The sequence below is a fragment of the Ambystoma mexicanum genome, chromosome 1p, assembly GCF_040938575.1.
Source record: "Ambystoma mexicanum isolate Mex_15411 chromosome 1p, UKY_AmexF1_1, whole genome shotgun sequence".
NCBI lineage: Eukaryota > Metazoa > Chordata > Amphibia > Caudata > Ambystomatidae > Ambystoma > Ambystoma mexicanum.
In genome coordinates this window covers 1,455,421,362-1,455,447,519 of record NC_090921.1, presented here as the reverse complement: position 1 = coordinate 1,455,447,519, position 26,158 = coordinate 1,455,421,362, and the positions used below count along the sequence as shown (strand labels likewise).

Genomic DNA, 26,158 nt, shown 5'->3' with positions numbered 1-26,158 from the left:
GTTAGTCTGGTAACTGCATCTCTGTATAATAATAAGTTACAAAGTTTCCTTGACTTTATACTTGGCTTTAAATTGCTGGTTGCTCCGTTTGTAAATATGACAATGCATTACTTACCGTAAAAGCATTTCTGATGATTCTATCTGCTTAGATTCACATGCTGTGCATAGGTCCGACATCCAGTGGTCACTGCGGAGTATTGCATTTTGTTTTTCGTAGTCGAAAAGGGACGTCGACAAGGCGTGTCTGAAATACTATCCCTATAGTGACGTGTGTTGTACCCACAATCCTTCACGCGCCGAGGTCCCTCTGTTTGTATTTTTCTGCCCTGAGGGAGCCTTCTAGACGTGAGTGAGTACAGAAAAGAGAGATATAAAAAGGAAGTCTATGTTCCTTCCATCCGAGCGGGGAGGAAGGGTGGGCGCATGTGAATCTAAGCAGATACAACCATCAGAAATGCTTTTACGGTAAATAATGCATTCTCTTCTGATGTTTGTTAATCTGCTTAGAATCACATGCTGTGCATAGACTAGCGAGCAGTACCCGGAGTTGGCGGTGGGTTATGAGAAGGAACAGTAGAGAAAAGGTGTCGTAATACTGCCTGTCCCACCTGGGAGTCAGATCTAGAGTGTGCATCTAGACAGTAGTGTTTTGTAAAGGTGTGCACAGAACTCCAGGTAGCCGCTTTGCAGATGGACTCAAGGGGAACATTTGCAATGAATGCTATGGATGCCCCCGTGCCTCGAGTAGAGTGTGCTCTTGGCCTAAAGGGCAGTTCTCTCTTAGCAAGAGTATAGCAGAGAGTGATGCATTGAACAATCCATCTAGAAATAGTGGATTTTGAAACCGCATCTCCTTCTCTTCCTGCTGCCACCGAGACGAAGAACTGATTAGTCTTCCTCAGTGGTCTGGTTCTTTCCATGTAGAACAGGACCGCTCTGCGCACATCTAGTCTGTGCAGAGTTTTTTCTCCCAAGTTGGAAGGATTTTGAAAGAACGTTGGCAGTTCTATAGACTGGTTTACGTGGAATTTCGATATGAACTTCGGAGCAAATCTTGGGTGCGTGCGTAGAAACACCTTATCTCTGAACTGTAACGAAGGGGTCTAGAACAGAAAGAGCCTGTAGTTCACTTACCCTCCTGATGGAGGCGATAGCTATTAAAAAAGCAGTCTTAAGAGTGAGGTCTTTAAGAGATGCTTTGTGCATGGGTTCGAAAGGTGAGCCCATGAGTCTGGTAAGTACCACGTTAAGGTCCCATCCGGGAGCTGGGTCAGCTATCGGGGGGTGTATTCTCTTTATTCCCTCCATGAAGGCCTTTATAACAGGGATCTTCCACCACGACACCTTGAGTTGGGAAGTGGTGTATGCAGAAAGTGCCGCTAGGTGGACTTTAATGGAATTGAACACTAGACCTGAATCCAATAAGTGGGTCAGGTATAGAACAATATGTGTGGGAGAGCAGTCAATTGGGTTGATGCTTTTCCCTCTGCACCAGATGACAAATCTCTTCCACTTGCTAGAGTAGCAGTGGCGAGTGTTAGGTTTTCCGGCTTCCCTGAGAATGTCCATACATCTCTGCGGGAGCAGTAGATGTCCGAATTCTATGATCTCAGGAGCCAAGCTGCTAAGTTCATGTTCTGGGGGCATGGATGCAGAGTCCTGCCCTTGTCTTGTGACAGCATGTTGTACGGGCAGGGGAGTTTCACTGGGGGAGATAGAGACATCTCCATCAAGTGAGCGAACCACGGCTGTCGGGCCCATATTGGGGCCACCAGTATCATGGTTACTTGTTCCTGGTGCATCTTGTGCACCACCTTGTTGAGAAGGGGAGTCGGGGGGGAAAAGCGTAAACAAATTTCCCTGACCATTGCATCGACAGACCGTTTCCCTTGGATTGGTTCTGAGGGTACCTGGAGGCGTAACTTAGGCATTGTGAGTTCTCCAGGGTTGCGTATAGGTCTATTTCTGGGAATCCCCATTGTGTGAAGACGTCGAAGACGATGTCTTCGTGCAGTCCCCATTCGTACTCTTCGGGCAGGGGGAAATCTCTGCTGAGTTTGTCTGCCAGCAGATTGAGTTCCCCTGGTACATGTTCTGACAGTAGGAACATGTTTTGTTTGAGAGCCCACTTCCATATATTCTGGGCCAGTTTGGACAGCCCTGGAGAGTGGGTGCCCCCCTGCTTGTTGATGTAGTACATGGCTGTGGTGCTGTCTGTAAGGACCAACACAGTTTTGCCTTGTAGGTGTTCCTGGAAGGCTTTTAGCGCCTTGCACACAGCTAGTAGCTCCAGTAGATTTATGTGTTTGGATGCTACGTTCGGAGTCCACACTCCGTGAGCAGTCTGATGGGATAGGTGAGCCCCCCATCCTGTTAGGGATGCGTCCGTGGTTAGAGTGGCTTGCGCCGCGGGTGTGGCAAAGGGTTTCCCTTTTTCCAGGTTTTCCTTTGTCCACCATCGTAGCGAGAGAACCAAGGCCTGCGAGACCACCACTGGATCTTCCCATAATCCGCTGGCCTGACACCACTGGCTGTTGAGCCACTCTTGCATAGGGCGCATGCGCAGGCGCGCGTGAGGTACCAAATACATATACGACGCCATCATGCCTAGCAAGCGCATTGCTTTGCGTACCGTCACCTCTCGACCGATCACATATTGAGGGATCTGAAACAGCATGTTTTGGACCCTCTCGTTGGAGGGGAAGACGAGGCCGTCCTTTGTTTGAATTAGAGCCCCTAGGAATTGTTTGACTTGGCTGGGGTCTAAGCTGGACTTCTTTTCGTTGATGGAGAAGCCCAACTGGAATAAAAGGTCTACCGTCTTTTGGGTATTGGAGAAGCATGTTTCGTAAGAATCCCCTGTTATGAGCCAGTCGTCGAGGTAAGGGTAAACTGGGATGGACAACCTGCGCAGGTGGGCCGCTGCCACTGCCAGTACTTTCGTGAATACCCTTGGTGCCGATGCTATGCCGAAGGGTAGCACTCTGAACTGGTAGTGTTTGCCCTCTATCATGAACCCGAGGTATCTTCTGTGCGCTGGCAACATTAAAATATGAAAGTATGCATCTTTCATGTCCAATGTTGTCATGTAATCTCCCTGATTTAGCAGTGGGATCACTTCCTGTAAGGTCACCATACGAAACTTCTGGGGTTTGATAAACTTGTTCGCTGGGCGCAGATCTAATACAGGGCGCATGGTTAGATCCTTTTTGGGTACAAGGAAGTACACTGAATAAATACCTTCCGTTACCTGAGATAGAGGTACGACCTCTATGGCTCCTTTTTCCAGCAGCTGTTGTACTTCTTGGAGAAGGATAGCAAGGTGTTCCGGTGTCATGCGTCGTCCCCTCGGGGGTCTGTATGTTGGGGAACTGTTGAATTCGATGCAGTATCCGTGGGCTACGGTGGAAAGTACCCAGCGGTCTGACGTTATTCCCTCCCATGCTGGAAGAAAGGATGTTATCCGGCCCCCGACCGGTGTTGCATGGGAGGGGATGCAAATCTTCGCGTCACTTATTGTTGTTGGGGGCTTGGGAGCCTCTGGGGGCGGACCCCCGATCTCTCCCTTTGCCCCTGCGCTGGCCTCTTTGGCTGTACTGCCCACTATTGGCCTGGTAACTGGTGGCAGGGTACTGTTGCTGCTGACTCTGTTGTTGGCGTTGGCCACGAAAAAAGCGTTTGTTGCCATAGCCGCGTCTGGTAGTGGGCTTAGAGATCTGGTCAAGAGTTTTGATAGTATCGAACTCTTTTTTAGCCATTTCCAGAGCCTCATCCACCGCTTTCCCGAAGAGGTTAGAGTCTTCAACAGGTTTATTTATTAAAGACGCCTGTGTCTCCGGTTTGAACCCTGAGTTGCGCAGCCATACATGGCATTTTAGGAGTATTCCCTGAACCAGGGAACGTCCCGCTGTCTCAGCAGCATCCAGAGAGTTCTTTACAATACTCTGGTTGACCTGGGTTCCTTCGCCAATAGTAGATAGCAGGCGTGTACGTAGTGGTTCCGACGCTTCTTCGGCGTCCTTGCGCAGTTTGGCCCACTGCGCGTCCGCGTAGCTAGCTAGCAAAGAATTGTTGTTCGCAATTCTTGCCGAAAAGGCAGCCGAGGATGTGACTCTTTTAGCAAGGGCATATCACCTCTTGCCCTCCTTGTCAGGTGGTGCCTCACTGGTGGACAGCGGCACCCCTGCCCTCTTCCTTGTATTCGTTACTACAATGGAATCTGGAATGGAATGTCCCCTGATGTACAGCGGGTCTGAGGGTGAAGGAGTGAAAAGTTTTTCAATCCTTGGATTAACTCCTCTGATTAGTGCGGGTGTGGATAGCGAAGGGATGATTCTTCTCTTCACTGAAGCGAGGAGGGGAATGGTCTGGCTGACTGGGGGTTTCTCCTTAATTACTCTTTCTACAAAGTCTATTTCCGGAGAGATCTCCCCAGTGTCCAGTTCGAAATGTGCTGCTGCTCTGCGCAACAGGGCATTGAATGTGGGCTGATCGTCAATGGGAGACGTGTTTCTAACTGGTGAATTGTCAGGAGGATTTAGGTTCAGGACATCAGTGTCCGAATATACTGATGGGGATTGCCAGGGATGAGAAGGTCCTTCTTCTGGATTTTCTCCGAAGCCTTCTCCTACCATGTCTGGGCTGTCTTCCAGACCTTCCTCTTGGTTCTGTCCCTCTTCATTGTCCACAAAATCATCCTCCTCTTCTAAGTATTCCTCACCCGTGAGGTCATACACATTATGGAAGTCTAAGGCTGTGTCCTGCCTCGGGTATTTGGCCCTGGGGTCCTCCTGAGGCCCTTCTCTTGTTCTCTTGGGAGTGGGAGGGTTCTGGGTGTTCATAAACCTCTCCATTCTCTCCATGCAGAGATGGAGCCTTTCCATGGTTTCATGGGGTACCCCTGAGCGGTCTAGCGGGGGAAAAATATTGTTATCTTGCTGAAAACAACGTCGAGGAAAGTGTCCCGTCGCCCTCCGAAAAGCCTTCCGGTGTGCTGGGGGTCCCCCCGACTGAAGGGGGTAGTCCCTGTTTTTCTGCAGGCTTTTTCGGCGTGTCTTTCGACCTTTGCGTAGCGCTCGACGTGTCCTTCGGCGTACGCTTCTGGGCGTCGGCTACGACGATCCTCGCCAAGCTCTCTGTGACTCGTTTGTCAGTGGAGGGCTGTGGTTTCGACGTTACGGGTGTCGAACGTTCTACGGCGGCGTGCGCTCTCTGCTGGTGCGCGCCGGCCGATGGTTTGGGGGCGGCGCCCTTATTTGCCGAAAGCCCAGTCGCTGGTCGCGGCTGCGAGAGGGGCTTCGAACCCGAACGGTCCGAGGAGGCCGCCGGTGTAACCTGCGTCTCCTTGGGCGCTGATGCTTTCTTCATCTTCGACGAAGAAGAGCCATGGGTTGTGTGTTTATGTGTTGTATCGTGTGCGTCAGTGTCGCCGGGGTGTTCATCCCCATAAGCAGGGCGTGAGCCGAGCCAGTCGGGGCCGGGGACAGACAGCGCGAGCGCTCCTTAGAGGGGTGTACGACTTCCGTAGCGGAGGTCGTGTTATCACGTTCCTCGTCACTGTCGGTGGTCGCAGCGGCGGGTGAAGACCCGGCCTTCGACATAGCGTAGGCCGCCCACCTCTTGACCCTACGGTCTTTTAGAGTCTTAGGCTTTAGAAGCCGACAAGCCGAGCAACCCTCCTCTTTGTGATCGAGGGGCAAGCAGCGGTTACACCGTGAATGCTTGTCCTTCCAAGTAAACTTGCCCTTACAAAGTGGGCAAAACCTAAAGGGTGTCCTCTCCATAGCCGAGGCAATAAACCGTGATAACTACCCCAAGGGAAAGGAAGGGGAAAAGGAAAGGCATTCTCAGAAAAAGAATCAGATGTCCCACGACCCCACTCTCCCTACTGTATTTGGCCTGCGAGGCCAGGCCACGTGTTCGGCAACGCCGAAGGATCTCCTCCGCTCGTCCCCTCCGTCGAAGATCTTGCTCGGCGGAGACAGCTTCACAACTGCGTCGAGGGAGGGATCGATATATTAATCTTTAACAGGATAAAACGACCAAAGGTCGAGGAGATGGAATCTGCAATGTCTCTCGAGGAGCTCCGCGTAAAGGCGACCAGTAGCTGGGCGGAAAAAAACAATCTGAGGGACCTCGACGCGTGAAGGATTGTGGGTACAACACAGGTCCCTATAGGGATAGTATTTCAGACACGCCTTGTCGACGTCCCTTTTCGACTACGAAAAACAAAATGCAATACTCCGCAGTGACCACTGGATGTCGGACCTATGCACAGCATGTGATTCTAAGCAGATTAACAAGCATCAGAAATAAGTTTACTTACTTTGAACTGTTTCCCTCTTCCTAAAAGTAATTGTGCTGGTACGGTTTTATTATTCTTAACCGAGTGTAAACGCTTACCAATAGGGTTTACCTACCTTGAATAACTGTTCTTCCTAAAGTGTAAAATTGGGATCTGCTTCAGCACATTTCTAAAACCGTCTTGGAGTTAATACTGGTCTCTCAGTCGCTTGTAGCCCCCTCTGAAAAGTATATGGGTCCTTACTTACCCTGAACTGCTTATTGCATTCTTTAAAAGTCTGCTAAGAGTTCTAACTTACCCTAGAATTGTATCCTACACATCTGAAAAGTATAATTGGTGAAATGCTCAGAAATATTGTAAATAGTTTAAACACCAACAGGTTATACTGACCTTGAATAGATGCTGCTCTTCTAAAACTGTAATACTGGGTTGTGCTGTCCCTGAACTACTCTCAGGCACTTCTAAAATAGAATGTATTCATACCTATCCTTGAGAAGCTTTAGGCCTCTAGGTAGTATGCAAGTTAAGTTACTTCCTTTGAACTGTGTTCTTAAAAAGGGACACTGGTCTTCTAACAATCCATTCTGGAAAGAGGTTACATAGGTTGTAAGAGATACTTGTAACCAGTGTTAGTATAACTAAGTGACTTTGAAAGTGAATAACACTACGTTATAACCAAGGTGGTCTACTATTCTTGATTTACTCTATGTAATCTAAAAGTAACAAACTGTGGTTTTACTCCACAAGAATAGCTGAATGCCATACTGAATGAGTTATAGGTTTGACTCAACTTGAACTGCGTATTGCTATTCTTAATAAAGTTATACTTTGGTTTTTAAAACATAAGTATTGAGCTAACTTTGGTAAATGTGTTTACACAATATGTTATAGAACTTATTTCCCCACGATTTATCTTGGCCTACTTGTATTTAAATAAGCCATTTAGCTTTACAATACATCGTGTTCCAGTGTTTCTTTGGACCATATGTATTCTACAATTTCTTTGTACCAAGCTACAGCCCTCTGTCCCTCCTAAGATAAGCCTGGCTGCTCCGTCTACACCCCTAAATGTTCTCAGGCGGTACAGCCTTAGAGTGGAGTTTTATACTGCCTCAGATATCGTTTTATGAAGCCCGCAGTTGGACTTTAGGATAACTGTCCCTGACAGCTGCCTGAAAGTAGAAATCACACAATTTGAAAGAACACTTCCACTGCCACCAGCCATAAAGGTCTGCTTGTTACTTTAACAGACATGTTACAGGACCAGTGAGAAAGGAGATACAGTGGATTCCCTTAGTACACCACATAAATATGGGCGTGGTGATCTCAACAGGAATTGTAGAAAGGATACAAGTATCCTACCCTTGGGAACATTAGTTTACATAAGGAACCCAAGATAAAATAAAAAGGGAAGCCCAAGGGGCTCCCCAGCAACACTGCACAGAGCGTGCTGCAATAATAAAATGTAGATGCCCAAAATCTTTTAGTAAAGTAGGATTCTAAAAATAAATTATGGAGAGTCACAAAAATGACTTCTATGGAAAGAGTAAAAGAAAGGGTGAGTGAGGCTAAAGGTTCCCACTAACTAAGGAACATCCACAAGTGCTTGGGCTCTCACGAGTGTGAGAGATTTAGCATGAATATCTAACCCAACAGTGTTCCAAAGCAGTATACCGAAAAAAGGTACAGAGGTTTTGGGAGAACACCTGGCTCATTTTATACCAACCATGGTTTTACATCTTGAGTCATGGGCACCTACAACGCTGAGCTGCAGTGAGCCACCCTGTAGATGAAAAGATTAATGACCCAGAGGGATGCTGGATGATCCAGCTCTAGGGTGAAGAATCTATGGGAGGACATAATCCACTTGTTTCATGCTACCTGCAGAATGGTTGCTTTCCAGAAGTGATCATATAGTTTAATGAATGACACTGTAGTTTCCAGTGCGCAGATTAGAATGCCAGAGAAGGAGGTACTTGGAGGTCTACCAGAGAAGGCTAAACTTTAGTGGAATAGGACCATCAATGTGCAATGGCAACTTCTGCTTCTCAACATATTCTGGTGCATGTAGGTGTGTGGTGATGGGCTGCACTAGGGTGCATGAAAGAATGAGAAAATATAACATTTCACAATATGCACCAAGGTTCCCTATAAAATCACTCCAGGGGAGAGGAAACAATGCAGAGACCTATCCTTTTCTTGACCTTGAGTAAAATATCCAGCCAATCATCGAGACGGGAACAATTTTACTGAATACAGAAGCTATGCCATCTCTTTGAAGAGTTGGGAGGCTAAACTTTAGGCCACCGAAAATGTAGGGAAGCAATGTGATAAACAGAAGCCCAAACCATTCACCTAAAGATAGCTTGAAGCAGGTGTTTAGCAGCATGTGGCACTCTAAGAGTCACCAATAATAAAGAAAGCAAGAGTCTTGTGTAAACAGTCTTCACTGGGCCACATGTAAAAGGCACCGGCCCCCACTGGGGATACTACATGATCATGATTTACTTCCTCTTTACTGTAAAGGTAGAATTAGAGTCTTCAATTGTGATGGGAGTCAAAATTAAAAAGAAATTAAATAAAGCCCCTGAATATAGAGAACTGTCAAATCTGTAGAAATTGAACACTACTTGCTAGTTCAGCTAAACGAAGCACACATTCTCAGTATTTTTAAAAGGTTATCAGCTTTACTCAAAAAGCCAGGAGTTGAGGACAATCATACCTATGAATTATGTTAATTAGTAAGGTGTAATCCTGAAGGAAGTCATCTGCTTGAAGCCTGCTGCCATTCCGGATTCCAAAGTCTGAAATATTCTTGTCATTATTTCCTACAAGAAAGAGAAATGTTAAGCCTATCCGTTCCAAAGTTGCAAACTCCCTCCACATCTAAAGACACTGCATGAAGAACATACATTATGTGCCAAGGCAGTTTTTGCACAGATCTCTGGCTGTATAACCACTAGCATTAAGGTGTGGCAAAGCATGCAGTCCAAAAAGGGAAAAAAACTGCTCTTAAAATTATAAAATGCCAGAGAAGTCATGCTTAACTCTACGAAGGGGATGTAGGTCGACACAAAGGTCCAATTACCTAACACGGATATACTAAAAAACACTTGTGTTATGCACACACTACTTTGGCAACAAAAACATAGTATAAAAATATCTACTGCATTATAAAACAGTAAATGTCAAGTAAGGCACTCCCCACACACCTATACTGAAATGCAAGTCCAAAGTGACAGAGTTGGGGAGAAAAAGGTAACCAGACATTAAAACAGTTCAAATACATAGTATCTTTATAAAAACAGCACGTTGGCAAAACAAAACTCCATGATCTATTGTAAATCCATTATTTGGTGATAGGCACACAACATACTGAGACAATGTGTGGGAAGAAAAGGCGATCAGACATTTAAAGTTACAAATAGTCATTCAGGATCCCTAGTGTCAATTGCAACAAGCTATTTGTCAACATTTCGGACATAGTATTTGAAAAATACATAAGCACACATCGCACATAATGAAGGTTGTAGCCGGAGAAGAAAAAAAACAATCTAAAACACAGCCAGAGAAGAACGAAAGAGTATTGACCTTATTGCAAGAATTCCCAAGACATTGCACTGAAGGGAGAATTCTTTTGGTCACCAACAATAGTTATTAAAAATATGCATTCACATTTGCAGAAGTGGAGAAAATGACTTGAAAACACCCAAAAAAAAAATTAAAAAAAAAAAAAAAAAAAAAAACACTTAAATGCTAAATGTCCAGTCTTTGCCCAAAAAACTGACTGGACCCAAACTGGATGCAGAAAAATATCAAGGGACAAGCACATATCCCCAAAGACAATTTAGGGGAGTTTAAGGCGAGTATGTTCCTGTAGAAAACAACGGGTCCATATTCAATTCTTGAGGAAGGGTTCTACCCCACAGGTGCAGATATGGAGGCAAACATCCTCAAGGAGGTTCTCCAATGAGGAACAGAGGAGAGGCTTAAAGTCTTGAAAGCAGCAGAAGTCAAAGGTTCCAGTGGTACTTTCTAGTCGCCAAGAAGGAAGCTACAAGAATGGAGGTAAGAGGGGGTTGCTCTGGATACCTCTATGTACACTCTAATGCTCTGAAGCGACTTTCTGGACTAAGGCAAGCAATACCTTTTCCCCTCCACAGTACCTAAGGCTTGAAGAAAACGTTTGTGCTGGATGCTTCCCAATGTTGCAGCTCTGGACCCGACCTCCGGATTCTTTGGTCTGATGATAAAAGGCAGGACAATGGATGGGATCTCTCAGCAGCAGAATCAGGGAGGACCTCTGGCACGGCTTTTATCAACTTCTCTGGTCACACTGCAGTTTTGGCGCCTTTTCTGCCGCACCAACAAAGGGCACAATTTGCCCGGTCAATCTTTGGTTCCTGCAGTCCCCACACTCCGATGAGGGGGTCTGGACGAGTTGGATTGTTTCGCCCGAGTATACTTGAGGGCTCAATAAAGATTTGACAATTTCAGCCTTTCCACATTGATGCCCTCGAAATGGGCAGCAAGTCTCCTGGTATTGTATTGGGGTTCTGCAGCTCTGAAAACTCACAGGACCTCAGGAGATGACTCAAATCAAAGCTAGTCTTGGGAGTTCTTGTTCCCACCAGTCAAAGGGAAGGAGGAGTCCTCTACGGAGTTCCTCTGTCGCACAGAAAACAGGGTCAGGACAGCAGTGGCCGCTTCAGGGTATTGTAAAGGGTCTGCAGGAGTCTCTGGTCACCTTCTTCGGTTACTTCTGCTTCCATTGGTCGATTTGCTTTTCACTCCAGGAGCCTCAACTTTTATCCAGTTTGAGCACTCACTAGTAGTGATAAAGTAGATGCCTACAAATCGGAGGAAAGCAAAACTCCAAAAACAAGTCCCAGAAAGGGGCCAACACCAGAGTAAAAGGAGGAGAATTAGACAAAAAAAAAACAGGTTTCCATAGAAAAGTGCTGTGAACAAGCCCAAAACCCAGTCAATGGATGGTAGCAGAATTCAAAACAAGGCACTAATTTAGTATGGTACAAAACAAGCAGCTCTCCGGAATGGTCACCTCATTCACCTTCAAGCCATACCTGTTCTAACGGTCCAATGTGATATTTTCTATTTATAGGATTGCCTTACTAAAAGACAGATGATTTCAGCCGATATTAAGCGATCTATAAAAAAAGCATAAAGCCACATTTCCACGCGCCACCCTCCCCTCCCCCATCAATCCCAACACTCCCTCCCCTTCTGGCGGGATTAGCCAAAGATCGGGGGGTTTCACCCTCAACCCCTGCCCCCCCACCCCCCATCATCATCCTCCTGCGACAGGGGCGTGACAGTTCGTTTTAGAAAGACTGCTCCTTCGATTTTTTTGTCATTTAAAATACTTCACTTGGGATGGTTCTAATAGCACGGATGCAGCACATGGATCAATTAAATACCATGTACACTGCAACAAAGAAACCACGTGTTCAATTTGAACTAGATTTGGTTCGGCCCACACAGCTGCCGAGAGATTTTTACCAGGGCCTAGACAGGTCTTTGGGAGCCACTGTAACATACCTTCAGTTTCCCCTTCCTCAGAAGAGATTAAGATGGTCCCTTTCCCATCTTCTATCTGGACATCCGGCATCACCATGGCAAATCGTTCCTTCAGAATCTGCAAAGGAAAGAACCAATGTTTCCACCATTAATACTACAGTGCTGCTCAAGAACGCATCGTCTCAAAAGCGAAGTATTTTACTCTTCCAACACAACCCACATTTCACCATGTGAAAGATTTAAAAATTGTACACATTTGCATTAATATGCCCCAAAAACCCACAAGAGGCGGAGATGCCAACATACAGGAAATGTATGCTCATGTAAGAATCCCAAATGCTCACCTTATCCTGTAACATTTGCACTGTCACTTTGTTCACATTCAATTTTACAGTCACTTCTGGACGGCTAGCGCACACGTAGCAATTGGCGTTTGGTGGATCCAGTGCACACGGAACAAGCAGTTTCTTTCTTGGATTAGGCTGTTTGTTTAAAAAAATCTTTTTCAAAAAGAAAGAATTAAAGAAAATTACTAAGAATTCATTTTGTTATACCATAAAATTAAGTTGCATATTTTTGCTAGAAACTTACGGTTTTACACTTCTCTAGGTTTCCAGATAAAATCTTCAAACCCTCGAGCACTATCAAACCAGCAATCACTGCGTTTGTGGTGGCTATGGCAGGTATTATGTTGCCGGCCATAGCTGAAACAATCAAGCATGGTTTCATGAAGTAAAAGATGTTCATACAAATTGGAAATTGGTGCTTAAACGGTCAGTAATAGCATGTATTCTTACATTTGATGTCAAATTTGCTCTTCATGGGCATACTGAAAATATGCATCCGGAGGTTGGCAGCTGCCGTGACGAAGTCCAGTGCAGGCGCATCATCCTGCAACATAAACATATGACCATATGACTCTTGGTAGAAGGGTGACAATCTTCTGTCAAGTAGCACTGATCAAATGCTCAGCATGATTCCTTAGCCTTGTTGTTGGATTTACAGCATCTATATTGGGCACACTTCCCCACTGTGGGGTCCTCTGAGCACTTATCTAAAAACAAAGTTACTGAGTTTCCCAGCATTTTTAAATCCACCAGAATATGGAGAGCGTTTGTTAAACATGCCCCCTGACAATGATTAGAAACTGCACCACATGGATGATCCACAATTAGGGTGGCACGCAAAGGTTTATCTGCTTGCGAATTTTCAGTCTTCAGTTTTATCAACCAATGTATAAAGAAGCACCACACAAGAAAATGCATCTCATAGGGAGTTCAAATACAAGCTTTTCAGTCAATTTGCATATTCAGAAAGCATAGCGCTGTGCAAGATCAGTACTAGGGCAGGTTCAGTGATCACATTCAATTCTTCAATCAACCCTGGAATTGCAAAAGGGCACCAATACTGAGCAATCATATGGAAAAAAAGGCATTGCCCCTTTCATTAAACTATTGTTCTTGGATGTGGCCTTCTGTCAACATTTGTAATGTAACCACTTGAATTTTTAAAATGCTTGTTGATCTGGCAGAGACAGATGCTACTACTGGCCTTTGTTAAGATATACACTGGGCAATTATCCATTGCATTTGGGCTTCATTTGCCCGTTGCTTTTTATGGTTTGTAACATTACAGGTACAAACAAACCAAAATCAACCTTACAAATAATTAACTGGTCACATAGTGGCTCTAGTTAAAAGTTTACATCTGTGTTATGTTACATCACTTGGTGTTGAGACAGAATATCACTTACAACTGAAAATATCTCTGCTAATAAGAGGGAGACATCCCTGCTGTCAACTGATGTACTTTTTGCGAAAATGGAGGCCCTTCTCATGTTGTGCTCGAATATTGCGGCTGAACAATGAGAGCTTAAACACATGCTGGTCAAGGTAGTTGGTGTAATTCATGACGACAGTGTCTCTTGTTTTCTAAATCAAACTATTATGGAATCTAGCACTTTTAAATCTACCGCTGTGAAAGATGTTGAAATGGTAAATGAAGCAGACAATGCTGTGGATTGTGCTACCAATCAGAGCGCGATCATGATACTGGATACGCTAAATACTGTGGCAGCTTCTGAAAGTGGTGCCATTGAGGCATTGTGCAATTAAATATTGACGATTGATAGTCCTCCTATTCGAGAGTACAAGAAACAACGTAAGCATCCCTACTGACATCAATGGTGGTCTAAACAGGAAACTGGCAGCTTTCTCGAATCTATCTGCAAGCTGCCCACCAGGTTGACATGTTATTCTAACTGGGCATAGAGTGGTCACAAAAGATCAGGATCATGGCACCATACGTCAAGGGACTTTGCAGGGCCCTATGGACAAATGGGTACGCTTCTAACCTTTCTGCTGCCCTGACTGTGAAACTATTCCAACAGGTTTGAGGAAGATGGTTGACAACGTTGGTATAAACTCATCAGGCACTGGCTGTTTACCTATACCATTATAAGCACCACCTTGCTTCCAGGTCTTGACCAGTACTGATCAACTACAGGACCCTTACATAGTTCAAGCAGAGGTCAACTTTTAATCATTGCTGGGTAAACTAGTGAAACTTGAAGAAATCCATCCTAAAAAAGGGAGTTTTTTAAAATTTTTATTTTTTTAAAATCGTACAAATCTCTCCTTATGGAAAGCCATTCCTTGTTTGCCTGCCATCACAAACTTTTACATACATCGTATTGAGTTACCTAAATGGGACAATATACTGAATTGGTTACTCGTAGAATTTAGATTGCCTGCTTTGGTCTCATTATTATGGTCTTGTGTGGGAATTTTGAAATCTATGGGTTTAAAACTCACCAGTTGTAATGGGAGTGATGAGAAAAACCGTCCTCTATTTTGCTTTTTTGGAATACGCATGGCTTTTGGTTGTTCCTTTTCCACCCTTTAGGTATTGCCTATATTGGAGCAAGTGATGTATTCCCGTTACAGGAGACTTGGTCCTGTGATGTGTTTACTATTGATGGCTATAATACACTGCATACCCTGACAATACGAGGTGAAAGGGGTAGGCCACGGAGGAGTGAGGAGTGGGGGGGGGGGGGGACTGCAATTGGTGCACAGGCCAAACATATATTAAAAGCCTATGCTATGTACACACCTTCACCTTTGTCATGGCTGCCACACTTTTTGATTCTACGAACAGGATTCTTATACTCAACATCTGTGACCCCATCTGGTTGCATGGCCACAGCTGGGATTATTACCAACATTAAGAAAACCATGGCGATCTGGCAAGAGGTCTGCCCCAGGGGAGGGATCATTATTGCAGGGGATTTTAATGCTCCTAGTCTTTTGCAGAAGGTTTCACAATCCCTAAATGTGTTTAATAATATTGAGGATCGAGCAAATGCGCTCTGTGTCCCCCAATGCCTGCACATGGTTGAATCTGTTAGAGGTACAGGATATTTGCCGGAATACTAAAAACAAAGTTAATTCTACTTCTAAAAGCACTTGGACTAATGGAGTTTGTCGTGCTTGGACTACATTTTTGTTGACAGGCTCAATGGTGGTAATTGTGGGGACCTCATTAAAACCTTTAATACAGTTAGCAACCATGCTACATTATACTGGTTTTATAAATTGTCCACCCCTAGACATCTGAAACATATGTATTCCTCTGTGTCGGTTAGCACCCAGGGCCATCTTATTGTGCTGAGCAGTAGGAATGTAACACGTGTATTAGTAATTTTGTATGGCATAATCAGCACTTATTAGAATGTCTTGCCGATCAGAATTGGGATATTTCTAATGTTATGTCCTTTTTGAACAACCACATACACCTGATTCCACTCATTAGTCATTCAAATAATTTCGATATTGTTATCCATCATGCAACAAAAATAAATCATAGGAGATAGAACGCCATCAACAGATCTAATATATAGTGTAAAGGAGAAAAAAAGCTTATTGGCTCAACTTTTCACTAAGTATAAGAATTGGCATTGTAACTATACATTCTCAATTATGAGTGCTAATTGGAAATGTTTGTTCTTTCTGTTAAGAAGTAATGATAAAAAAATGTTGGTCGAAGATTATAACCTTTGTAAAAATGGCTCAAACAAATTAGAAGTGAACCCTATTAGTGTATCGAGTTGAATCGACGCCATTAAAATTCTTTATGATAAACCCGACGTTGATGTAATCTCGATAGCCTATACTATTAATACCATCTTTTATATGGGTTTGAACATGAAGATATAGAAATGACTATTAAAGCACTGAATAGCTCCCGTGCTCCTGGGCCCCATGGCCAATGTGATTTACAAAGCGGATCCTGAATTTTGGGTTTTTATATTAGAAAAATTATTTTAAAATCTGTACATAACCCGTTAAGCAGGAGAAAATACATACTTATTCCAGCGTTTAAACAAAGGAGATCGTGCTAATCCCAAAGACTACCAACTGCTTGCCTTATTAGCTTAACAATCATTACTATCCTCAGAAAAAATTAATTAAATGAGCCTTGGCAAACTATCTACTTTCACCGTTGCAAACAGGTTTTCGTAAATCACATAGTACACTACACAATCTCAGCGCATTATATACTATTTCCCATTGTCAGGGTAGTATGTATGGTCATCTATATCTATGCTTTGTGGATTTTTCAAAAGCATTTGATACAGTATCCCGTACACGCTTGGGACTGAAATTGGGGTATAGATCATACATTTATTTATTTCCTTATATACTAATACCGTAGTATCAGTCCGTGTAAATCAACGTGGAAAGACTACGGACTGTATAAGAACTAACATGGGTTTAAAACACGGTAATGCCTTGGCCCCTCAGTTATATAATTTATATGTCTCTGACATGGGCTTCTCTATTGAATCGACGCATAACTTTCCACGCATTGTTAACATCCTGGTGCCTTCTATAGGTTATGCAGATGACACAATATTGCTAGATAGAACCCTGAAAAGTTTACAGCGCTTTCTAGCTGCACTTGCCACTTATGCGGACGCCAACCATCTGCACGTTAATAGTATTAATACAAATATTGTAATATTTGGTACGAAAAAGAAGGCAAAGCAAACTTTTAATTGGTACTATAAAAGGCACCCCTCTGGAAGTAGATAAATAGATCTACTTAGGAGTCCCCATTTGTAACAACCACAACTTTACATTTTGATGGTGCTTTTTATACAAACTAAAATAATGAAGAAATTGCTAATACTTAATAGATTTGTGCGCAATAGGGGAGGTAATAATCGAGGGACTGGTTACCGTGTTCCCAAGCGTATACTTCCTGGGATTAAATATTGGCTCAGCAATTTATCACGAGCGAATGATGACCTGGGCAGATCGATTTGAAGCAGAAATTGAGATTTTTTATTAGGAGTATTTTGTTCGGTACCTGTTAAGATAGTTTTCCTAAAGTCCTACTGGCAGTAAGACTTTAGTAAGCTATCCCAGTAGCTTGTAGATCCCCAAATCTTAGTATCAGTCTGTACTAGCTCAGGACCTTGGTAGTGTGGCAGAGCAGTCAGGCTTATTTTAAGAGGAAGATGCAAGCTGTAGGTAAGTACTCTGAATCTTAGCTAGACAGAAGCACTTGCACATATATTTATATAAAAGATATATATAATGTTTACACAAGAATCACTTTAAATACTTCAGATGTCTACGGTCGAACACTTAGGAATACTAGATACAACACTTCAAAGGGCACTTTTGCATTTGTTTTGTAACACCGGGAAAAGACAAGGTTATCGTATTATCGGTAATTGCGCACTCATGCGGTTTCAACAGGTCATACTTTAATGCATTTACTCTGCAAACACATATAGGAAAGTCACTTAAAAGGGAGGAAATTACGTGGCTAGTCCAACATTAGCTCAGTTTAAGGTTCTATAGATTATTTCTTTGTCTGGCAAGTCTTTGAAGTCCAAAAACGCGACCCTAGCTAAAGTCAGTTCGGAGCGGGCTTGAAGTCTTGGCAAACAGCGATTAAGGAAGAGTTCCTATGTCTAAAGTTATTGAAGCAGCAAGTTGGCAACTAACAAAGGTGACCCAAAAACAGACTTGAGAAGGGGACGCAAGCAGCAGCTTGGGTCCGCTCTAAGAGGGGAGGTGCCCGAAACACCTCTATGTGCACTCCAATGCTATGGAGCGACTTCTTGGAATTAGGTAAGCAATACCATTTTCCCCACAGTACCTTTGGGTTTGAAGAAAGTGTTTGTGTGGGTTCCCTCGCGATGTGGCAGCTCTGGACCCGACCTTCGGATTCCTTGGTCTGGTGACGACAGGCAGGACAATGGGCAGTGTCTCTCAGCAGCAGTCTCAACGGAGGACCTGTAGCACGACTTTCAACTTCTTGGTTCACTCTGCGGTTTTGGTGCCTTTTCAGCAGAACCAACAAAGGACACAGATCGCCTGGACAATCCTCTGGTGAGGGGGTCTGGGCGGTTTGGATCAGATCTTTGGAGTGTCCTTACTGTTTCAGCAAAAATGTGGTCAGATTCAGCCTTTTCACAACAATGCACTCGGAATGGGCAGCAGGTCTCCTGGTATTGGGGTTACGCAGCTCGGGAAGCTCCTAGAACCTCGGGAGAAGGTTTGTTTCAAAGTTCCTCTTGGGACGGATTGTTCCCACCAGCCAAAGGGAAGGAGTCCTCCACGGAGATTCTCAGTCACATAGCAAACTGGGTCAGGGCAGCAGCATTTGTTTAACAGTCTTGAAAAGGGTCTGCAGGTGTCTCTGCTAGTCTTCAGTAACGTCCGTTTCCTGTGGTTGACTTGCTTTAGACTCCATAAGCCTCACCTTTTATACAGTCCCAGCAGACACTCCTATGCAATCTCTCAGCATTTCACAGAAAGGGGCGTCTGGCTGTCCAATCAGGACAGCCAGACCACATGTGGGAGCTGGACCTATTCAGGCACTCTGGCAGACAAAGGACGGGGGGGGGGGGAGAAGAAGACTCCTCCACTTTTTGCCTGCCCAGACGGGATACCTACTGGTTCCCGCCAAAGGCAAAACACAAACACAGACCTCCCCCTCCCAGAATGGCTGAAGGGCTAACAAATAACCACCACGCTACTAATGGGAAAAAAAAGAAGGCAGCCCCCTCCCTCCCAAGTTGGTACTTGGGTGCCCGTATTATTCACTACCAAGGCTATGGACATAGCCTGCGATATAAAAGAAATACACAATAGTTAGTAGAAAACCTCCACTGCCACCAGACATATCCAGGTGATAAGTCTATGTGACTAAAATGTCACAGGAGCAGAAAGAAGGGGGATACTAAGTGTCCCTTTGGCATTCCACTGAAGGTGGGGTGTGCCAATCTCTCAGACTGTAGAGTTACCAATCTCTCTAGCCTTAAGAACAGTGGTTACTTTAGGATATAGAAAAACATTCTTAAACGAGGGCCCCAAGTGTACCCAGCAACACTGCCCATAAAGAGCTGTGTGCTGCAGTAGTAAAACATAGATGCATTTTAAGAGCTATGGGGCAGACAGACTCCATAGTGCAGGTATAATACAAAGACTAGAGTTCCAAAAGAGAGCCCACGAGAACGGCTCCACTCATTCAGGATTAAAAGAAAAATGTCCAGAAACACAGAAAAGGTGCTGGGTTCTTACTAGGAGAGTGGATGAAGCACAATAATGAAAAGTCTCCCTAACAGAACCCATAGAGGCCCTCCGATGTGAACTTGGTACCCTCCATTCGCTCTTTTGTTGTCTCAGCGCTGCAAGTTGTATCCATCGATGCCTCCTCCCTCATGGCGAATCATTTACTCAGTTATTTAAATCGATTATATAGTCAAGATTGTACTAACAAATTCCTTACTCAACTACGGGACACAGCAGTGGAACATTTCCAAAACATTGACATTGCTCTGGATGAGTCTATTGCTGCTTCTAAAGCACATATTTTTAAAAAGAATAAAAGTGATTAAGATTTTATTGCAAACATTAAAAGACAAATGACAGTGTTAGTGCACAAGGTTTTCGTCTCGACCATCTTCCTACATGCACAATTTAGCTAGTCTCTGACTATTCGTAGATCTATTATATATTTACACATCAATATTCTCCCTAATCGGGAACATGGATCAAATTAGCGCGTAACGAAAGAACCTGTCGACAATGTAATTTGGAGCTCGAGACTTTGCCTTCTTCTCACTCAATGTCATGTTTTAAAGCCTCATTATATTAAAAGCTACAGCTGTTTCGTACATAACCTTTGCTCTATTCAGGAGGAGCAATTCTGGAGCTTAATATATGAAGCCGAGAGTATGGTCATAACTGCAGCGGCCTTTCATGTATGGAACCAAGCATATCAAATTGCACTTGTAAATGGGGTTTGAATTTTAATTGCTAAACAAATCGATTGAATTGTGTATACTAGGTCTATTCATATTAATAGTTTTATATGCATTTTAATATGGATAGTAATACGCTGGTATAGTATGCTACTTTGTTGAATGATACATGTGTTTTATATGATTATAATACATCTTGGTAAAGGCTTGTTGTATAACCATATGCTGAAATAATTTAAAAATAATCATTCCGATTCATGGTCTCGGCTTTGTATCCCCCACCCCCAAAACCCCTTGTCTTTTTTGGTTCCTTGGGCTCCTTTTAGTGGCCATAGAGGATTCTGCTGAAATCCCCCAGTAGCAGCGTTTTAATTTTGGCTTCACCAAGGGTACAAGCCATTTTACCACACTGGTAGCCCAGTGTACCTTTTTGGTAGCCATTGGAGTGCCAATGTTTTTTTTTTAATTAAACGTTTATTGCTTTTTTCCAAAAACAAGGGAAATGCAGACAAAGAATATAATAAAACCCATACTTCAGGCAAATGCTCCCAGTTCTTTTGTTTTTTAGGGCTTCACTTTGTCTGGGGGACCACAAGGTGGGATCAAAATGGCCATTCTGACCATATGGGATTTTTGTAGGCCCACCATGGCAGTCTCCATATCGGTTCTAACTAGTTTAGACTAGTATAGGCCTCTAATGAGATTTTTATCACCCCTACCTCCAGAGACTTGCCTACACCCCCGTGGGAGTGTCCATGACCACCTCAGCAGGGGTTGGTGTGGGGATAGAGAAAAGCATGTACCAGTCACTGTGCAACAGTAAAGACCAGGCAACAATCCCTGCAGTAGGTGGCTGCTCAATTGCCAACACAGGAGCGGCTTACCAATGTCACATTATATTTATATTGATAGTCCACTGCTCTCACCACCTATTAACCCTTGGTGTGCATTAAAAGACAAGTATCTTGTATAACACATCAACACACAGTCGTTCAAATAGATGCCACACACTTAATATTCATGTTAAAAGTCATCCGATAACACTCAGTAGTGAACACTCAATGTGTCTTACACTCATGTAACAAATGAATCCTAGGTATGATGTCCCAGGAAGTTGCAAGCCCTCGTGTTAAATAAATGAACACATTGAAAAGAGTCCAAACAGACAACTATTAATGCACCATGGGCTGTTCATCATAAATGCACAAAAAAAGGATAAAATGCTTTAAAAAGAATTTAATGTCCATTGGATTTGCATATGCTGGCCAATCCAGAATAAGGCGCCTGCTCTTAGGCCTTAGGCTGTAAAATGAAGTGCCTTGGGGAAAAAAAGCAAAGGTCTTTCCCCAAGGAGCTCAAAAAGAAATTTCTGCTTAAAAAATATCAGAATCCAGCTTGGGGCTTCACAATCAGAAAATTCATTAGGAGTGGGATGACCCGTCCCATCTGGGAAGTCTTGCTGCTCTTAACCTCTGTCCAGGCATCTGCACCTGCCCAGTCTTCCTGCCAGCTCTGTCGCCCTGAGCAGCTGTGTGTAGGGGCTGAGCTTATTCTGATACATACCCACCGGGCCATCCTTATTTTTTCATTCCTTCCACGCTTGTCCCCGTCCTTTATTCTGCTACTAGGGATTGTGCCAACAATTGTATTTTAGCCGACTGCACCTTTCTCGTGCACGGCATGGCCAAGGACATGGCACTGTTCTTCAATGGCTATTAGGAATTGTTCCAAAAACATGCCAGCGAAATATAGAATCCTGTTTCAAACTTCAGAACTATGGAAGGCCTGCCTTTTGTACTTCGTAGTGTTTGCCGTTATCTAGGTTTTGTATTTCGTGAGTGATTTACCTCTGACCCAGAGAGCCTACATAGCAATTGACTGCAATGTTTACAAAGCAGAATGCGATGTACCCAGCTCAAGGCCACTGGCATGCAGCCCAGACTATTCGAAAAAAATATTGTACCTCATCGCAACATGAAAAAGTAAATTCTGCGGCCGGCATTCTACGAAATATTCATGTTTTCATTGCACTGTGCATTTAGCAACATGGCCTGGTCAGCAGCTCAGACCACATGCCATATTAAGCATGGCTCATCTGGGCAGACATCTGAAATGCATGTCAAACTAGTCCACTTACATCTTGGGAGCTTGGCTGAGTGGCAGTCCTAGTGACTGAACAGTATGGTTGTTCATCTGATCCCGGGCCCCTTTTTGTGATTGGCTGGCCGGCCTTTGGCCGGCCTTTGGCCAACCCCCTTCCATCCACAGGTTTATTTAGGTCTGCCCTGCACCCAATTCTTCCTGGTCTTTTCAGGAACTTGAGGTCGTAGGTCTGCCGACCTGCTGAACGAGTTTTCCTGCAGATTCCTGACATTTTGGCACATTTTTAAAGCCCTCACTTGGCAATAATTTCTAAGTGCAGTGGCTTGGGCATACCATGGTTTGGGTGCAGTCTGTATTTCTGGAAGACTCCTTGCGACTCACTCTGCTTGGTGGATTCCTCCACTTTGGAACAGTTTCTAGCTCTTGTCACTGTATTCCACAGTTTACTGCCAGGATCTTCTGCTTGACTGTGGGCTGTTGAAGTCCATATGGGTGCTGAGAGTTCATCACTCTGCCAGATTGTCGTCTTGGGGCGTCTGAAGGTCCCTCCATACATTGTCCCCTTCCTGGACTCATTTGCTGTGGAGCTGCCTTCATTCTTTGTACAGCAAACCACCATGATCCTTCTCTTCGCGTTCTACTGTCTTGCTAAAGTATTTTTTCGTGGGATCTTTCACTCCAGGATTGAAGGTAGATGTCCTGGGAAAAGTATTCTGTCGCTGGCTTGATAGTTTGACCAGGGTGCAAAGCTGTGGAAACCGCATCTTGAAAACTGCACTGGTGGAAAAGAGCCTTTTATTAACCTGGTTGTTTCGGGTCACTGGATTAGATTCCGTCGAATCCACGGACTTATCTACCTTGGGGGGCTGGGAGAGTGATTATTCACGATACTGACCCCCTGGGTGTCCACCTAGTTGGTGTTAGAGATTCCTGGGAGGTGCAAGTCTTCGCTGCAATCCCTCTGACTTCCGTTAGGGGGTTCTCCTGTCCTGCAACAACTTCTGGGGTCCTCGGCTAATCTTCTGACATCTGGAAAACCTCCTTGGGGTCTCCTGTGGCCATCCATGGGGTCAATCATCGCAGCACCAGCATGGGTAGGATAGATCCGACTTACCTGCTTCAGTGTGGAAGGGCCTCCAACTTTTCCCATTCATTCGTATGGAACTGTGAACAGGCACCGAAATGGCTTTATAGCCAACCTTCCCTCTAATTTCTGCTATGGTAAAGGCACTTTTAACACTATTTGCGTCCAGCAACACTGTACATTTTTCAATAAAATCTTTTAGGAAAGTAACTTTTACTGAAATGGTTTGATTATTTAAAGCTTATGCAAATGTTTACCACGGTACCATCCTCTTTGTGGCTCTAATATGTAGTCTGGGCGACTGGGCATTGTTGCTGTAAGGTCCTACGAGGTTTAAAATTGTGTTTTAGGCCTTGGGGATTTTAACCTAATTTTCCTTTGGGTAAAAGATTTTTTTTTTAATCTCGTACCCTGCCATGTGTTAGGTACTGACCATCTAGGGCCGTCCACATATACTAGGTTTGGGATGTGTCTTTAGGAAACTGCAGTCAGTTGTGCAGACTACTGGGTACTTACCTGCTTGCTAGGGTTTGAGGTTCCCTGGTTCTTCCCACCAACTATTTGTTGGTTGATCACCTCTGGTAAAGTACCCACGCAGATATTGGGGTAAGGGGAGTCCTTGCACAGGACTTACTGTCTTTATCATTGTTAGGGAGATTTATGAGATGTCTCATGTTTATGCTTCATCCCCTCTCCTAGTGAGACCCCCCCAGCACTTTTTGCTGGACTTCTGGACCTTTTTCTTTAAATCCTGAATGAGTGTGGCGTCATTCGTTCTTGTGGGCTCTGTCTTTTGAAACTCTATTCTTTGTATGCTACCTGTACTATGGGGTCTGTCTGTTGCATATCTCTTAAAGGCATCTGTGATTGTAGTACTGCAGCACACAGCTCCTTATGGGGACCCTTAGGGTCCTACTTAAAGATTATTTTTCTATATCCTACAGTTCTTCTAGTCTGCGAGATTGGCGCACACCACCCTCCATACCAAAGCGATAACTAGTATCCCCTTCTCTCTACTCCTGTGACTTTAGTCACATGGACAATCTCCTAGTTATGGCTGGTGGCAGTGGACGTGTTATATCAACTATTGTGTGATTTTTATACCGCAGGCTATGTCCATAGGCTCGGTAGTGCACAATAGGGGCACCCAAGTACCAACTTCGGGCCTCCCTTCATGTTAGGCAAGATTTGGTGCAGTACCGTTTGGGTGCACTACAACAACCGTGACCTCCTAGGAACCCAACCTTTGGGAAAAGTCTGTACTACACATGTTGGTAGTGTGGTTGAGCAGCCAGGCTCCTCTCAAGAGGGGTCAATGTGAGCAGTAGGGTGGTTACAGAGATTCAAAGTGACAAGTATCCAAATAAACACGTATACTCAAGGTTTCTTGATTAAACAATTATTTTATTTAACAGTCAGTTTGAATAAGCCTTTTTCAGAAGGGGCAATATAATAGTAACACACAAATACACTACAAAATACACACTCTTAGTTTCTCTAAATCAGCAAGTACCCATTTGGGATGGCACACAGACACTTCCTACACCCTCAGGTGACTTCAATAGTTAGGACACTAATATATTACTGGTACATTCAGAGCAGTACTAAGATTGGTGTCAAAGAAAAGGGTCATTAGAATAAGACAAGAGATCACACAATTATTCTGAAGCAGGTAATTACTTTTGAGCCCTCCAATGCAAAGTAAATTAACCCCTTCCTGAAAGGAAAGGTAAAGCATAATGTCGGAGGGAAGACAAGTCATTCAGGGAATCAGGCCAGCCAATGTCAATTGGGCAAAAGTCTAGGTGAGCTAAAGCACTTCTTGCAGGTATGTAAAAGTTTTGCACAATGTTTTAGAAGTCTTTGTAGAAAAAGTAGAATCAATGTAGGCCCACAAGCTGGGAGGCTTGTGAGGGGTAGAAGATGCAAGCAACTCTACAGAAGCAACCAAGAAGTCTCAACTGAGAACAAGGAACAAGTTACTTACCTGTAACTGTTGTTCTCCAGCATGGGTCTGGCATGGATTCACATGCCCATGAATATTCCCAGTCAGGCTCGGTAAAGAAAAAAAGAAAGAAATCAGTTTGTTTCGTTTCTAAACTGTCCTTCTACTAATAACCAATCACTGGTCTCTGGGTCATACTGCCCCCAGCCAATGACTGCCCTCTACCTAAGCCCCTCCTCTGGCAGCCATCTCCAGATTTGGTAGCACGTAAAGTGGCAGTAGGACCAAGAGAAGAGCCGCAGAAGGGTAGGCGGGAGGGTTCGCATGTGAATCCATGCCAGACCCATCCTGGAGAATAACAGTTACAGGTAAGTAACTTGTTCCTTCTTCAGCATGGGGTCTGGCATGGATTCACATGCTCATGAATACAAGAATACATAGCAGTACACACATGCAACCAAGGGAGGTGTCAAGGCTCAACATTAAGCATCTCTTACCTCCTCACCAGGCTCACCTTCAAGAGAACAGGTTGCGCAGCACTGCTTGGCCGACTCTGGACTCCTCCCTGGAATCCAGGTCGACCCCGTAGAATCTCGTGCAGCTGTGCGTCGACCTCCATGTAGCAGCCCTGCAGATGTCCAGCAAGGGCACACCAGACGAAGGCTGTAGTTGCAGCGATTCCTCTGGTCGAATGGGCTCTCGTACGGCCAGGCAACAGTCTGTTTGCCAACTGGTGACAGTGCATGATGCAGCCAGAAAGCCATTTGGAAATGGAAGCCTTGGAGAGGGCCTTCCCTTGGTTCACAGGGCTAAAGTTCACAAACAGCTGTGATGTCTTCCGAAAACTCTGCGGTCCACGTAGAACTTCAGTGCTCTAGCCACATCCAGCGAGTGCAAAGT

General features: G+C 44.3%; 1 protein-coding gene across 2 annotated transcripts in view; it reads right to left on the bottom strand.

Moving 5' to 3' along the window:
* The window catches only part of UBA2 (ubiquitin like modifier activating enzyme 2), a 470,118-nt gene that overhangs the window by 156,926 nt on the left and 287,034 nt on the right, over positions 1-26,158 (bottom strand). For both annotated transcript variants that reach the window (XM_069607094.1, XM_069607095.1), the window contains 5 exons: positions 12,640-12,733; positions 12,434-12,546; positions 12,187-12,342; positions 11,864-11,960; positions 9,027-9,132 (listed from right to left, as the gene is read on the bottom strand). In XM_069607094.1, coding sequence (XP_069463195.1) covers positions 9,027-9,132; positions 11,864-11,960; positions 12,187-12,342; positions 12,434-12,546; positions 12,640-12,733 — 566 coding nt within the window. The remainder of the gene's footprint in view (positions 1-9,026; positions 9,133-11,863; positions 11,961-12,186; positions 12,343-12,433; positions 12,547-12,639; positions 12,734-26,158) is intronic.